At 45.2% G+C, this 15977-nt stretch overlaps 1 protein-coding gene across 10 annotated transcripts in view; it reads right to left on the reverse strand.

Annotated features, from left to right (window-relative positions):
* Positions 1-1121: 1121 nt before the first annotated feature.
* SLC8A3 (solute carrier family 8 member A3) overlaps positions 1122-15977 on the reverse strand; it is a 139718-nt gene continuing 124862 nt past the window's right edge. For 4 of the 10 annotated variants that reach the window (XM_023628000.2, XM_023628001.2, XM_023628003.2 and 1 more), the window contains 4 exons: positions 9646-9770; positions 8988-9087; positions 6988-7263; positions 1122-4377 (listed from right to left, as the gene is read on the reverse strand). In XM_023628000.2, the coding sequence (XP_023483768.2) occupies positions 4001-4377; positions 6988-7263; positions 8988-9087; positions 9646-9770 (878 nt within the window). In that variant the 3' untranslated portion in view covers positions 1122-4000. Of the gene's footprint in view, positions 4378-6987; positions 7264-8987; positions 9088-9645; positions 9771-13766; positions 13785-15977 lie in introns of all 10 variants that reach the window. The other 6 variants (XM_023627997.2, XM_023627998.2, XM_023628002.2 and 3 more) reach the window with 3 other exon arrangements.

A 15977-nucleotide genomic window follows, 5' to 3' on the forward strand; every position in this document is an offset into this window, starting at 1 on the left:
TGCCTTCTCTAATTTCCTTCCCATCTGCTGCTCCAAGGCCTCAGAGAGTGGCAGAATCACAAAATAGAAGGAAATGGAAGTTCTGAATCATCATGTGGAAGAAAGCCACCTGCTGACCAGGAATATCCTCACTGGATTATTATATGAGTGAGAAATAAACTTTCATTTTGCTAAGCCACTGAAATATTGGGGTTTATTTATTACAGCAGCTAACATTATGCTAAGTAATAAATGAGTCAAGGGGATGGGAACGTTGTGGCTTAGTCAGTAAAAAGTGTTGAAAATGAACATGTGCACAGTGGCTGACAATGCCTTTTTCACACTGACTAATACATAGGCCACAGGGCCAAGGAACTGTAGAAAGATGTCTGCAACGCTCGGTCATATATGGTTGACAGGCAGTTTGATTACACACACACACAGAGTTTTGTATACATATGTTTAGAATCCCAGAAGTAATGGGCTTCAGAGGCCATCTATTAAAACCTTATTTGTAGTTCAGGAAACTGGTCCAGAGAAGAGATGGACTGATTCAAGGCCACAGAACCAGTTGGTGGTAGCATCTAGACTAGAATCCAGGTCTTCAGATTCCCAGCCTCCTCTCCTCAATCCTCTTCCCCATCCTCTGTGGTTCATCCCAGCTTCACTCTTAATAAAGCCTAACATCTGGATAACCCAGAAATGACTCAAAAAAGGGAAGAGATGGGTACAAATGGATTTCATAATTTTGCTCTACCATTTAATAAGCTAAAGGGCATTTTTTGTTTTCAGTCTAGTGGCTGGCAAAAAACTGAATGAGCCTTTGAGTCAAACCCTTCTCCCTATTTGCTTTTTGGGTTGTTCTGTGTTTCCTTGAATGCTCTACTCCAGCCATGCCAACCACTGTTATTCCATGACCGTGCCCTATCTTGTTTCACCCGTGCCTTTGAACACACCGTTTCTCTTTGTCCTTCAATGCCAAGCCCCCTCACCAAGGTAAAACATTATTGATTCTTCCTTCAAGAGTCTACCTAAATGTTGCGTTCTCTGTTGAAGTCCTCCTCGGTTCTTCTAGGCTGAGTTAGTGTTTCTTTCCAGTGAACTCCCATGGTGGTCTGTCTGTGCCACTCTCAGAGCACTCATGGCATAGAACTGTAATTTTTATTTTCACCTTGGTGCTTCATATGCTTCACAGGCTCTTTCCTAACACCTAGCTTTTGGAAAGGGCAACAGTACATACAATGTGCTCACCACTCTCTTCTCCTTACCTGAGTTGTTTTGACCAGGAGTGGACACCTAACACAAAGCAACCAATTCACAGGCTCCCCAACCCCCATGACACAGCTTTCTACAAAGGATTCTGCCTTTTGGAAATGGCCCTTTGGGGATGGTGAATTAGCCACATTCTCTCCATTGAGAATTTTCACTTAGAGAAAAAAAGGTACGTCCCAGTTAGTTGTGGGGAGGATGCTGTGAGGTCATGATATAGTGTCAGGGCTGGTGGCCGTGCTGGGCCATGTGCAAGACAAGCAAAGCAGAGGAAGCACCTTGGGAGGGAGAGGAAGTGGATAGGCCAGACAGGGAGAAGGAAGCAAGGATGGGGAAGACCATGAGGTTTTGAGGAGATGGAGAGTGGCCTCGGTTCCTGAGGGCTTTCAGGCTCTTCTGGCCTCCTACCTTGGGTTCCACAAGAGCCCCCATCAGGCCTTTGCAGTATGGCCCCCCTAGTTTCTTGAACTAGTTTAATGGGTTTCTGTTTCTTGTAACCAAAAGAGCCTTGGTTAAAAGAAGTTTTACCTCCTCCTCTGGACTGAGAGTTTCTTGAGGTCTGGAACTATATGCTACTCTTTGTTGTATCACCAGAATGTAGCTCAGTTCATAGAAGGTATTCAAATACACTTGTTGAATGAATGATGAGTAAATGAGTATGCCCATTGGTAATAAATACAGGGCACTGTTTGCCTCGCTGGAATTCTGCCCCACTGTGCCTTTCTAATACAAAAAGCTCCTTCACTTTAATCATCCAGCTCAACTGCTTATGTCTTCCAGCATCCTGAAGTCCACATTTTGACAGGTGGCATTTCCCTGAAGCATTTTTGCTTTAAAAATACTGGGTCTGGCACACTGGCATCTGAGGAGATGACAGATGCAAACAGCAGATACAAATAGGAGACAACACCTTTCCCTCAACCACATTTGCTCCAGAAGAAACCCAGGTGGCCCCCTGGACCTTTTCCTGAAGAAACATGGGGAGAAGCAAGCTTTTTTTAGAGAGATATAAGTATAGCTTTTATTTTTTTTTAAACCAACCCAACATTTCCACTGGCAACTGTCAACATAGCTTATGACATGAGCACTGTTTCTTTTTTAGTAATTTTTTCTTAAAAAATGTGTTTAAAATTAAACAGGTGTTTTTTAATTTCTTTTTTCCCCTTAAAAAATGTATTTATGTCAATGCAGAAAGCCTAAAGATCTGTGGGCAGTTTGGTGGTGATTTCGTATGTGTGTTTATTGTGTGTGTTCGTTTTAAAGCCAGGTCCTTTCAAAATTTGTTCAGAAAATGTCTGTAGGGCGCAGCAATCTGTTTTTCTACAAACCTAGGCTCCATGGGATTATGGCAACAAAGATTCATTTTACTGGGGCAAGAAATAGCCCACAGGCTGGAGAAAGAGCTTCATAAGGTTTAAAAACAAGCAGGAATGTGGAAGAGATGAGCAATTCCAGTTCCTATCTTGTGAAAATGCTTTCAAAGTGACCTGAGGGCTCAGGAGACGTGGAAGGAGCCCCTTGTTTTCCCATAAACCTCTAAGTTTTTGCATTGCCTCAAGAAATATAGTCAGCCTTCTTAGTCTGGTACATTAGAAGGTGAGGGGTTGGTAAAGATGACATTTCTCAGAAGCACTGACATTTTAAATATCATCTTTCCCTTGAAGATCTCACTGGGTGAGCATCTCTTCTCTCCTGCCTCAGATACAAAGCCAAAGACAGTCAAGAAGGCATACATCTCTTTTGTTTCCCCAGCTGTCCTTTGTCATCACACACCATTCTCGTTTTGCCCTGTATCTCCTGCTTGGTGGGTCTTCCTGCAGAAGGATAAACATATAGACATTGACACAAGGAGACAGACGCTCTTTGAAAGCCTTGGGCAGAGAAGAGAATAATGACTTTTTGTTTCAATTTGATGTTGACATAAGCATACAAAGCTCCTCCTGCTACAGCCACAGTACCCCTGCCTCGCCCCTTCTTTAGCGCCCCGAGTGGGTGTGCAAACCTACTTCCACTCGAATGCCATCAGCCCTCTCAAGAACTCAGGAAAAAAAAAAGGAGATGGGGGACGAGACCTCAATGGAGCCAAGAGACAGCTGTTACCCAGCGAGAGTTGGCAGGTGTGTGTCTGAAAATTCATCCCTCTATCCGTCGGCTCAGATCTTGAACATCCTTCCCAGCACCTTTGTCACTAACTTCAGAAAGAAAAGACGAAATGAACAAAAAAACAATGAGCAAAACCTGATGGAAAAATTAAAGCAACCACAACAATGATTACAAGGAAAGAGAACCCCAAACCAGCCACATGGATGTGACTCATTTTCACACTTCACCAGCTGAGTGAGAGAATGGTGATGTATTGATCTGGACAGACAGGAGAAACCCTGCCCCCAAGCAAAGTAGAAGCAAAGGAATAATCAGAAGAAGGTGGAATAGAAGATGGTGAAAGGGTCTGACCTTTGCTATGGGTCAGGGACATGGATGGGAAGATGGGGTGGAGGTGGGTTTGTTGCTGTTGTTGGCTTGTATTGAATTAAATACTTTGTAAAGTGGGTGTTTCCTCCATTCTGTTGGATTGATTAAGACTCTGCCCTTTCAGTTCACTGCCAGGGCCTAGGTCGGGTGAAGTTCCTGGGGCTCGGGTCCTGATGCTGCCTCTCCAGGGCTGCTCATCCTGGAGAGGTCACTGGTGGGGAGGTGCCCTTCTTTTAGAAGAAGTCCTAGGCTTGTCCTGCTAGAGGCCTTGTCCTGTGGCTCAGAACCCCTTGATGTAGCAGTAGGCCTCCAGTGTGGCAAAGAGTATGTAGAGGAGCCACAGGCTCACAAAGAGCCAAGTCGTGGCAAGCTTGCAGCCACGAGGGCCACCGAGCTCCCCACCCAGGTGGGGCCGCCGGCGGTACAGGAGCACACTGATGCAGACAAACGCAAAGATGGTGAAGAGAGTGACCGAGAAGGCCAGCGTGCCGGCTGACACGTGGAACTCCTGTCCCTGCAGGGCCCAGTAGATGGCGGCCACGGACCAGGCCAGGCCAATGCCTAGGAAGACGTTGACGGCATTGCTGCCTGTGACGTTGCCAATGGAGGCGTCTGCGTACACGTCCTGGATGGCTGCAGCTTTGCTGGCAAACGTATCTGGAAAAGGGCAGAGACAAATGGGAGCTGATGGGAGGCTGAGAAGTAGAGGGCCCACCTTTGAGTATGTCCAAAAGGCAGCTGACGACAGTTGGCTGAGCCCAGGAACGAGAAACGCGCTTGGGGGCTACCCCAAGCTCTGCCATTAACAAGTTACATGGCCTTGAACAAGTCACCTCACTTCTCTGGGCTTCACATTCCTCATCTGCTAGGTCTGAAAGATTTCACAGGATCTTTCTGGTCCTGGTCTTTACCGAGTGGGTTTATTGTTCCCTTTGGCTACTTTTCAGTAAGGGGAGTTTGCTGTTCCATAATATCTTCCCAGGGAACCTTGACATCCTGGGAAGCTGCTTAGAGTAGATGCCTGATTGTAACTGTCACACGAGGCATGTACTCACTTAACATAGTTATTGAACGATGCCTGTGTGCTCAACACTGAGCGAGATGCTCGATTTACGGGGACAGAAGACGCGCTGGGGAACTATGACGAGGAAGTGCGTGGGGAGCTGCGGACTCCAGGAAGGCGGAGCTCTGCCTCTGCAGTTAGTATGTGGAGCACAGGGCCTTGCAGGCGGTTTGATGTTAGCCGTTGGCACGGATTGTAGGGACTGAAAGGACTGTCGGGGACAACTACCCCAACTTTTTATTTCACAGGTAAGGAAAATAAGGGTCAAGGAATCTGCCCAAGGTCACATGGGAAGTTAGGGAGATTTGACCCTAAAATTCTAATATAAGGGCTCTTTCCAAACCATTGCCTTCCATCCAAAGAGCTTCAGCCAAACCAAAGTCAGCTGAGTGGACAATAGCATAACCTTCTTCAAGTCCCTAGCGTCACCAGCTATTCCCTGGACCAATTGCAAGGACTTGGAAGTGCCCCAAGCTCTCTCCCTGCCTGGCTCAGCCTGCTTTGTCTCTTTGTTGCCAATTTGCTCAGCTCTCCCAGAGAAGATCTCTTGCCTATGATCCTGCTTTATTTTGCCTCTGATCCTCTGCAATTTCTTCCCACGTCTGTTCCTTTTCTCCACATCTGCTCCTTCCCCTCTGATAGTTCTGGTCCTTTGAGGCCTGGAGAACAGAGATCACAGAGCATCTCCTCCACCTGGATCATCCCCGGATCATCTATCTAATTTCCTACCACCCGATGCATTTCCATGATCCAAACCTCTTGCAACACCAATGGATAAATAATCCCACTGGTCTGTGCTGGGGTTTCGGGAAGAGGATTTCCAAGAGTGTGACGTAGATTTAGTTACTTTCCAGCAGGATACATTTCCTTGGTCCAGTCAGGACAGTCCTGTCTGATGAGATTCAGCCTAACCCTCTGGTAGGAGGATGCTGTCTCTTTCTTCCTATGGCAATTGGGAGGTCAGCTCCTTGGCGGGAGTTCAGGGTTCAGATACCCTGGAGACCCTAAGTGAACTAAGTAAGGAACATGAGCTAATGCAGCCCCTCTCTGCCTGCTATCTTCTACTTGTCATCCTGGCCAGGCTTATGTATGTCCTCCCTTGGAAGCCATCCCTGAACCAGCCCAGGTCCTCGTTTTATACTTGCACAGCACATGCACTTGTTCTTCATAGAACTTACAGAGATGATTTTAATTATAGTCGTTGAGTACATCTCCGTCATTAGATGATAAACTCCACGTGGAGAGGGAAGCATGTCTGTCTTGCCTCTCACTATAGCCCCAGCAACTAGCACAAGACCGTACCAGGCTCGGTAAATACTTGTCTAATGAATGAATACACGCATGCCCGTTCCTGTTTGTCTCTAGGTGTTTATAAGGAAGAAAAGAATACGTAATACATCATATGAAAGGAGAAGAACTTGCTAAGCTTCCTTGGCCTCTCCCCCTGGGTGACATTCTGTACTGACAGGTGTCCTAAGCAGAGGAGGCCAAGAAGGCTTGTGGGCATTTCCATTGTGACAGCTTCAAGCAGGCTAATCTTTAGCCTCTCAGAGATTGCCAGAGGGAAGCGGAAGGAGAGCAATCTCCATATTCTTTGAATTACCCTGCCTCACGGCCAAGGGGTTAAGTTTGCACACTCCGAGGTGGCCCAGGGTTTCACTGGTTCCCATCCTGGGCGGGGACCTAGCACTGCTCTTCAAGCCACACTGAGGCGGCGTCCCACACGCCACAATTAGAAGGACCCACAACTAAAATATACAACTATGTACTTGGGGGCTTGGGGGAGAAGAAGGAAAAATAAAACAAACAAATAAATAAATAAAATAAAATCTTTAAAAAAATTAAAAAAAAAAAGAAATTGGGCCACTTAGTTGGGCAGGTAACTTAACCTCTGTGGGCCTCAGTTTCCTCACCTGTCAAGTAGGGATAATAACTGTCCCTATCGAATCGGGTTTTGAATAGGGGTAACCCATGTAAATTGCTTAGCATACATAGTGCTTGACACATCAAAAGTGCTCAAGAAATGTTGGCTATCATTACTAATATTATCATTAATCTCTCTGATTGACTACTGTGCAGCTTAGGGGCAGCGGTTCTGTTAAGCTCAGATCTGAGATGGGAAGGAAGACAACAAGGCAAAGTTGTAGGGGTCACTTGAACCCGGTAATATCCTCTCAGCAAATCCAAGCACCCCTCACTCTCACCTGGCACAGAGGTGCCAAACGCCACAAAAACAACAGCCGTCACTGAGTCCTTGAGGCCGATGGTGCAGCCAAAGTGGGAGGCCAGGTCTCCGATTATGGCTGTGAGCATGCCGATGATGAGAATGGAGACGACAAAGCAGGCCCAGCCGTGGCAGTACTCTGTGGGGGGCACGCAGGCAAACAGCACCTTCCAGAAGACTGTTAGGAAGTGCATGACATAGTCGAAGCAGGATGGCAGCCTCTCCTCACCTGACTCATCCTCATCCTCGTCCCCTGCTGGAGGCAAGAGAAACAGGCCCAGGAAAGGGCAGCGAGGTCAGATCCCCATTCATGAGGAGGTCAAGTTCGAACCACATCACGAACCTCATCAGCTGGAAGCAGGCTCCAGCTCCCTCTTGGGAAGCTGGTGTAGGCCAGGGCATGGGCACCAGAAAACAGTTGGGAAATGAGAATTGAGTAGGGGTGCCTCATTGGTCAATTTGAATGCAGGGCTCCCAGAGAGAGTGAGAGAGAGAGGACGGGGAATAAAGAAGAGAAGAAAGAGATTAAGAGAGAGAATGGGAGAAGATGAGAGGGCCAAGGCAGTAGAGGAACCAGAGAGGAAGGTAGAGAGGCTGCATTTGCTCGCCTAGGCGAAGAAAAGTGAAATCAGCTGTGTGTCCACTCTTTACTGGATGCCAGTGGGGCTCCTCTCTAATTTTCCTGACGTGACTGTTGCAACAACCTTGTGGTTCTGCTCATTATCCATCCCAGAGGGACGGCTGTCATTCCAGATCATGCGGACACACCAAAGAGCCAGTGCCATCCTCCAAATATCCCATAGGACAGAGCAGGCATGGGCCTCATTCGTCCTTGCTAGGAAAGATGGGCAGAATTGCCCATTCAGCAGTCCAGGAGGAGAGAATGTGCTGAGGCACGCTGGCCCCTTGTCAAGGGCAACCTCTGTAATGTTTTGATAGAACCCGTGGACGCTGTGTTTCCAAAGAGCAGGAGTCAGGATCCTTGGGTTCCATTGCAGCTTTGCCATGAAGACAATCTGTAACCTGGGATAAGTCACCTCTTGTTTCTGAACCTTATTTCCCTCATTTGATAAAGGAAGGGGTTAGATTATGTGGCCTACATTCTGTGTATTGTCTCTTTAGGGGCAAAATAAGGTCATCAGAGGGGGAACTGGGAATATCTGAAGCCGGCGATGTGAAAAGTGGGGCAGTGATGGCAGCAGCTCTCTCTTCCTGGTTGCACTTTAGCTGTGGCTCTGGGGCCCTGGGGATATGACCCTGTGGGTTGCTATGACAACAAAGTCTCATGAAAAGAGACAAGGCCAGTAGTGCTCAGGGCCGGCTGTACAAGGAGGCCTCAGTGGTGCCGAGAGGAAATATTGGTGGTGTTGGTGAGACCATTTCCATTCACATTCCAACATGTGTGCAGGCCTCTGGGACTCTGGCTTTGCTGTGAGTCATCACAGAGGGAACGTGTCAACAAATGCTGAAGGAGAGGTTTGGAATCATCCAGGGTGGAGGTTTGTCAAAGTCAATGCAAAGATTTTACCAACTCTGGGCCCCGCATCTCTAAGTCAGAATAGTTCCCCATTTTATAGAAAATGAGGATCAAATTACTGAGAGGAAGGAATGATGGAAAACAGAATTTATTGAGTTAGTGTTTGGTACCAGATTCTGTGCCTTTCTACTTTTTTTGCTGAGGAAGGTAGCAATAATTCACTTTTGGCCTGAGGAAATTGAGAAGCAGAGAGGATAACCTGTCTCAGTTTACACAACAGAACCAGGATTTGAAATCAGAGATAGCCAGACTTTTTCAGTTACCCCGTGATTCTTTTCCAAAGCAGCCCAGTGAAACATGCAAACATCTAGGACTAGAGCTGGGAAGACTGGACACAGAGGCCTTCCCAGAAATTGGTGGGCTGTTGATGTGGTTGTGTTTTTCCTTTTCTGGTGTTGTCTGCTTCACCCAGCAAGGCCTGTGCCCCCTTGAGACACTCTCACCTGCACTGACAGTGATGGCCTCCATGAACTGGTCCTTCCAGGAATGGGTCCCCACAACCAAGGCCAGGTTCGTCTTCTTGATCAGTTTGTCCACTGTACTCTGTCAGGGAGATAAAAACTTGGAATCATGAGGTTAGAATGCGCAGAACCACTGAAGAATCTGGTGCTTCAAGAGAATGAAAGGTGTCCTGCATTTCAGCGGACTCCACGAGGGTCCTGAAAGTTATGCACAGAATGGTTTTGGGTGATGTCTTCTGGGATAATCCTTCTATTTCCTTTTTCTTTGGTTGTGACTGCTGACATTGGATATTTAGAGCAATACAATATAGAATAATGGTAATAATGTCAATAAACCTCGCCCTGGAGGAGTGAATTTTAGTATCTTCATTTTAAAAATACAGTTAAACAATAGTGATGATACATCTAGGGGCTTTATAACCCATTTAGTCCATATACTACGTTATGCTTCTCACAGTATTCCTAGGATACCGGCACTATTTGTTCCATGTTACAAATGGGGAAACTGAGGTCGGGGTGGGTAAGTGATTCACTCCATTTCAACTTCACATATTCAGTGGTGAAATTAGAAGAAAACTCCAGGTCTTCTACTTCCCACCCCATCACTCTGTTATCTGTTAGATCTCACTTATGGCCTGACCTTGAACTCATAGGACTCTTCAATGATGACCTCTAGTTTGGGGTGTTCACCCAATATTGGTTTTCCCATTTCTGCTATCCTCTTGGCCTCCTCTTCCTCCACAGTCAGCTTCCTGTCTGTCATCTCTGCAACAAAACAAAATCAGACTAGTTTTAGCACATTCGCTGTTCCCTAGAAGTCTAAAGCTCGGAGTATTAGGCACATGCAGTGGGCACATAGCTCTTGGGAATGGAGACTTTGTGTATTTTTTAGTGCCTCTTTCTGTAAAGTGCTGGACATTTTATGACCATCAGACCATGAGAGGCTTTTTGAAGGCCTGGGATAAGCATTCCTTTTTCCAGTTTATACCTGGGTGAGGAACCTGACCCAAAGACCTTCTGAGAAATAGCACTAAGTAAAGTCCCCAAGTCATTTGGTGAGATACTGGTGAGTTGGGAACAAAAACCAAATCTTTTGATCTTTAACCATTCTGAACTGTTGGGCCTGAGTGTTTGTTCAACTACTTCATGAAAGAGTTCTTGGGGATCGGAAGAACACTTTAATCCAAAGGGAATGTCTGCTGGTTCACATTAATATCTGTTTCTAACACTGTTTGGACTATCTTCTCTATAAAGGAGAAAGTAGAGATGTTTCCAGGAATATCTACATTTCATACAAGTGAATATTATCCTCACAATGAGAAACTTGGAAGATTTCCCAAAAAACTTCATGATTTTCCAATGAAAGATCCCCAGGATTTCTACAGGAGTCAGGCACATTTCTTCTGGAACACAAATATTTGTTCAAAAACAAAACAAAATAAAGCTCTTCCTTTACTTTCTTTTGAGGCATTCCCTGTGTCCCTCAGCATCTTGACTCATGTACCGGTGGTCTGTTCTCTTGTTGAATAGTTAGAAATTTTTTCCATTTCAGCTGGTGAGTCCATTTTAAGACTACTTCACCATGAAGACATGTTTTCTGGATTAGAGTGAAATAGAGATTGAATCTTTTTATTCTCCTTTGATTAGAAAATTGCTCTTGGCAGCCTGTTTCTTTCAGAGCTCATTTAAACATCTCTCTATCCAAGTTCTCATTCTTACATGCAATTAATTCTTTTATTTGGCTCCTTAATTGGTTTCATTCACAGTGAATCTCCTAGGGGAATCCTCTAGTCCTTGGATAATCTCAAGGACAAAATGGGCGAGAGGCCAAGGAGGTCTTCTTTTCTCTCTATCTTGGGACTTGGTGAAGCATGGGGAGGGGGGAGACTTGAGCTCTTGAGGTTGCAAGGAAAGGAATTTACTGGAAGACTATAGACCAAAGGTGTAAGTTACCAAGAAGAGAATCTATTTTATATGAGGATTTTCTTAGTTTGCCTGAATGAAGATAGGAAGAGAGTGTGCGGAGGATTCCTGAGCTGGCTGTTTTACTCGGTGCTCTGGCACAAAACACAGAAGGCAATCCCCAAATGCTTGGGAGCTGTCCATGGTGCTGTCCTCCTGCAGGCGTTGGTCACCGCTTTCGGAAACAATGATTTCTCAAGGATCAGTGTCCTTCTGTATATTTCTAAGTAAGCAGATACCCTCTAGCAGATTGACTTGATTTAATCCATTGATTCTGAGTCTCTTATTAGTTAATTCTGAAGGTACATCTGGGTATATCCAGGGATCTGGCTATGAAGTCAGTGATCCTAGAAGCCAGACTGCAAGCCAATCTGAGAAAAAGCACTTGGAAAAAGACATATAGATTCCTTAAAAGCACAGGTACTCTTTCCCCCTACTTGCAGGTTTTGGCACCAACTCACAATGCCCATCCAGCAGTGACAGTATTATTCCACTCTTCCCTCCCCGATTCCCCCATGTCATACTTTACACGTGCCACAAGAACTTTATACCAATATAATGAGTTCTCCAGTGACATATAAATGTACCTGTCTAACCCCTTGCCTAGCTATCAATCTAGCAGTATATCTATCTGGCAGGATATTGATCTACCTACTGACCTGTCCACCCCTGTGGTGACAGTCAGTCTTTCCATCTAGCTTTCTGTAAAAATCTCTTTGACAAATAACCAATCTTCTCTCTTTGGCTCTGCCTCAGCCTCTGAGAGATACTCCATATCTATCTATTTATCTATTAATTGATTGATTCACTTGCCTTTAAATCAACTCTGGTTTAATGTCTTGGTTTGGTAGTAATTCCTGCCGTTTTCTATTTTTGTAAAGATAATTCCTTTGCATTCAAATTAAGTTAATTTCTTGACAGAGTATAAGTCTCAAACCAAAAAGACCATATAGATTTTGATCACTTATTTACATAACTCCTCAGAATTTCAAGGGAAGAGAATAAAGGACAGGTGATCTTCATATTCAGACTCACTAAACAAACTCTCAGATTTAGGAAAAGGAGGAGACAGCAGGGAGACAGAGAGAGAATATGAATAGGATGGAAGATTGAACAAATATTGGATGAACAAAGAGCTTGCCAGGCCAGACAAGAATAGATTGCCGTGAATGCTCTACAGACATCCTCAGAAAGAATTGGAGAGATGCAGCCGGTGCTCTCATTCCCAGGTCCCTGAGCTTGGTGGTGTAGCTCAGAATGAATATATTTACTCTCCATCTTTCACCACCAGGCATTGTTAATCATGTTTGCCTGACCACCTAGGAAAACTCAAACAAGAATTTGGGACTTTCAGTGAATTTAAAATCTAACCAAGGGCTCTTAAATTAAAGGTTTACAGATTGAAAGATCCAGGAAATGACACCTTCTTTTCCTCTTTTAGCTTCTATTGGCATTCGTGCAAATATGTTAAAAGTACAAAGAAGCTTAAATTAAATCACAATCTTTCTTGTGTGTATATATGTGTGGTTGGTGGGGGGGAGGGGGTGGAGTCAAGAGTTGGAACAAAGAAGCCCAAATACCTTCTCAGGCAAGAGGATGAGTGAAGTGGAGAAGGAATACCTGATGCTGTAGCATCAATACTCTGCGAGAATAGGAGGATATATGGGGTTGGAGATAGTCCTTATCCTATTGGTATAAGGAGGAAGCAAGAGGCCAAGGAAACTGGAGTAATTTTTTATCGAAAAGAGAAAATGTAGGGGTTTACATTGTTTGTTTGAGGCTTCAAGGAGGCAAATGTCCTTACTGTGTATCCTGCCCCTTCTCAAACCCAAGGTGCAGCCTACAGGTAACTTTGAATACCAAAGAATTCCATAAGGTGCTTTGCTTCTTTAATGACCTCAAAATTTTTATATGTTCAAAGAGCTGATGAAATGTAAAATGTTCTTTTAAAATATATTGAGATGTCTTGTATAGCTCACTCTGCCTGCACCAAGAACAGAAGTATTGCCAGATACGATGGAAATGTTTTCCTATCTGCTCAAAAAGTTGGACACTGTTTATGATTGGATTCCACTGATTCAAGCACACTCTCAAAGCAGCTGTACGTCCTACAACAGGATCTAGATTCTGCATGAGGATCTCTCTACAATAAATTCCCTAAAATTTCTACTTCCAGCCAGAAAATTGCCCCCATCCAATATAATATCCTAATTCTTCTTGTCGTCCATGGCACATGTGAATTCAAGGGTCAATGACAAACGAACCAAAGTTCTAGCAATTTAGGTCTCAGCTGCGATGAGATGGAAGATCTCCAGGAGCAGTAAAATTCCAGAGTCTTTAAAAATTGTTTTCCACTTTCTCATAGAAGCTCCTGATTATTTTTCCCTGGGTTCTTTGAGATCAAAGTATTTTCTTTCAAATCCCATCATGATCCTATTAGGAGATTCAGTTCTGACTCTCACCCTCCTTGCCCCACAACATGAGAGGACCAATGAGTTAAGATGCAGGAGAAGTCTGCGACCCACCATCTCTTTGGTAAATTTCAATTCTCTTCCTGGTCCCAGAGAAAACCAGCTATGCCATTACCCCCATCTACTGGCAGAAATGGTGCTCAAGGAATTATCTACGTCCTTAGGATTACTTCAATTATAATTAGGGAAATAAATCTCCCAGTCCTTGGGAGAACTTGTCAAGTTAACTCAAGCCCATGGTTCCTACTAATAAATCAAAGGACATTGATCTTAAAGTAAGTAATGGCACTGGCAAGACATAGAAAAGAGAGGGCAAGACACCTCTTACCTGGAGACAACAGGAGCGCTGTTTGCAAATAGATATCAGACAAGGGGAAGAAAGAAAAGGAAAGAGCATTAAGGTCCCATCTTGAAAGTGTCCCCAGGCTTTGTGGTTGCTGGCAGCATAAGGAAAGCAGTGAGCTTAGTAGGTGAGAGCTCTGCAGCGACATGCAAAAGGCAGCATATGGAGCATGCACAGCAGCAGCAGCAGCAGCAGCAAGAGGTGTGAGCCGCTGAGAGGCTGCTGAGCACCAGGGCCCTGCAGTTAAATAAGAGTTTTCCCCACAGCTTCCCTGCAACTCTGAGGGCTAAGGATAGAGGAATGAGGATGGGGGAACCAAGTGGGTGGAGCAGAGACAGAGTTGGTCATTTGCGAATTTCTAAGAGATCGGGTTCTCACATCTATTCTGTAATGGAGTGAGAATCCAGTTACATTGAAAACTGTATGGGTTCCAACCCTGCCAAAGTGGCTGGCTTATCGGTGGAGAATAGGACCCTGGCACTTGAATAGGATCTCAGGGCACTAGTAATGGTGCACAAGAGTGGAGCAGTGTGCAGTTCTATGTCCTTTATCCCTAACCTCCTAATCAGATCACGCTCAGCTTCCCAGTGCCCATAACATTTGACCACAAATGGCCTCCTAGCTGCCATGCTGGCCAGAACTTTGAGTTCCCCTAAAAGAATGACCTAGTGAAAAGGTAAGTCCTGCAGAATGTTTTCCTTGAAACAGTTTGTCTTTTTATAGATACAGCCTGGAGGTCGGGGCCATGGACTCCTACCGTTTTGGATCACCTGTGCCTAGTAAAGTCACGGCAACTAGTAGGTGTTTGATAAAGGTTTGTTGCCTTATTTTGGCAATTGTATTTCTCATAGATCCTGTGGTGCTGCATCTCTGGATGGTAGTCTTTTTGTTCCAGAAAGGAAAGTTTAAATCAGAGTCCAGATATTCTGGAGAGACTGTCATATCAAAAGATATACACAGATGGAAGATGACATATACAAGGTCCTACATGGACTGGGAAGCTGAGGTAAAGATATGCCCAACACAGGTTGTCCCTAGCCCTCTAAATTTGTACTTATGCTTAGCTCTCTTAGACTTCAAGATCCAAAAATTAAAAATTCTTGTGACACACCACATTTTCATCTCAACAGTCCCTCACTCCCTGGTTCTTGTCATATAAAGGTCTGGGAACATCCTGTCACATACCCCTGGTGTAGCGGGCAACTGATGGAGGATGTTGAGGAAACAGTGTGTTGGTGGCGGGGGAGTGTCTGTGAACTGTTTCTTCTAAGAATCCCTAGGAATGCAACTCAGGCCTGTGACCCATCATTCCTTATTCACAGTCACTGAAGGCACATGTAGATCCAGAATCCTTATGGTATATAAGTGGGGTGAACAGCAGTTGACTTTTTTTGGTTTTCTCATATCGAATTCCAAGGGATAATGGATCAGTGATCTCTTTACTACATTGAGATAGAGAGATATACAGACAGAGAGACAGCAAGAGAGTTTTCTCATTCTGTTCCTTCTATGGATCTCCACCCACTGGAAAAGCCCCCATCCCTGGCCCCCAAGTTTCAATGGAGACCAGAGACTGGAACACATCAGTGTACACAGGTAGGCCAGATAAGAGGCAGCTCTTCCAAAAAGGTCCTTGCTGCCGTGGTTTTCACTCAGACATCCCTAGTGCAGCGAAAGGGCTTGCGGTCAGCTGAAATCACACCATCTCTGGTCACTGTCTATGTGAATCTGAGACTTTCCATCTAGCAGTTATAGATGGGTCAGCAAGAGCCAGGTAGGCCAACTTTGAGTGACATAATACGTCCAGGGTGTTTTTCCTGCTGCTGCTGAAGAGAGAAGCTGGAGCTGAACTTTCCCCTTTATTGATCCCCAGCATCAGGTCAGAGTCATAGATCTCTGCTCACATATTCCAGGGACAAGCAGGACACAGCACAGCCCAGTGAGTAATTGGAAGATCTGGGCAGCTTGTCAGGGTGAGCCCACGGATGTGGGAAAGAAGGCACAAACAGGCCCCATTGTTGGGGGAAAGTGCTTTCCCTTCCCACCTGAGGCATCCAGTATCCAGGCCCAGGCCAGGTAGCTTTGACTCTGCTGCTCAGTTTTGCTCTCAGAAGTGCACTTCTAGACTCCAGTGCTTACTCTACTCCAGAGCAACCGTGTTGCCTATTCATCCTCTCTTTTTCCCTCCCCTAGTGG

This window comes from Equus caballus, chromosome 24 (genome assembly GCF_041296265.1).
Source record: "Equus caballus isolate H_3958 breed thoroughbred chromosome 24, TB-T2T, whole genome shotgun sequence".
NCBI classification, from domain to species: domain Eukaryota; kingdom Metazoa; phylum Chordata; class Mammalia; order Perissodactyla; family Equidae; genus Equus; species Equus caballus.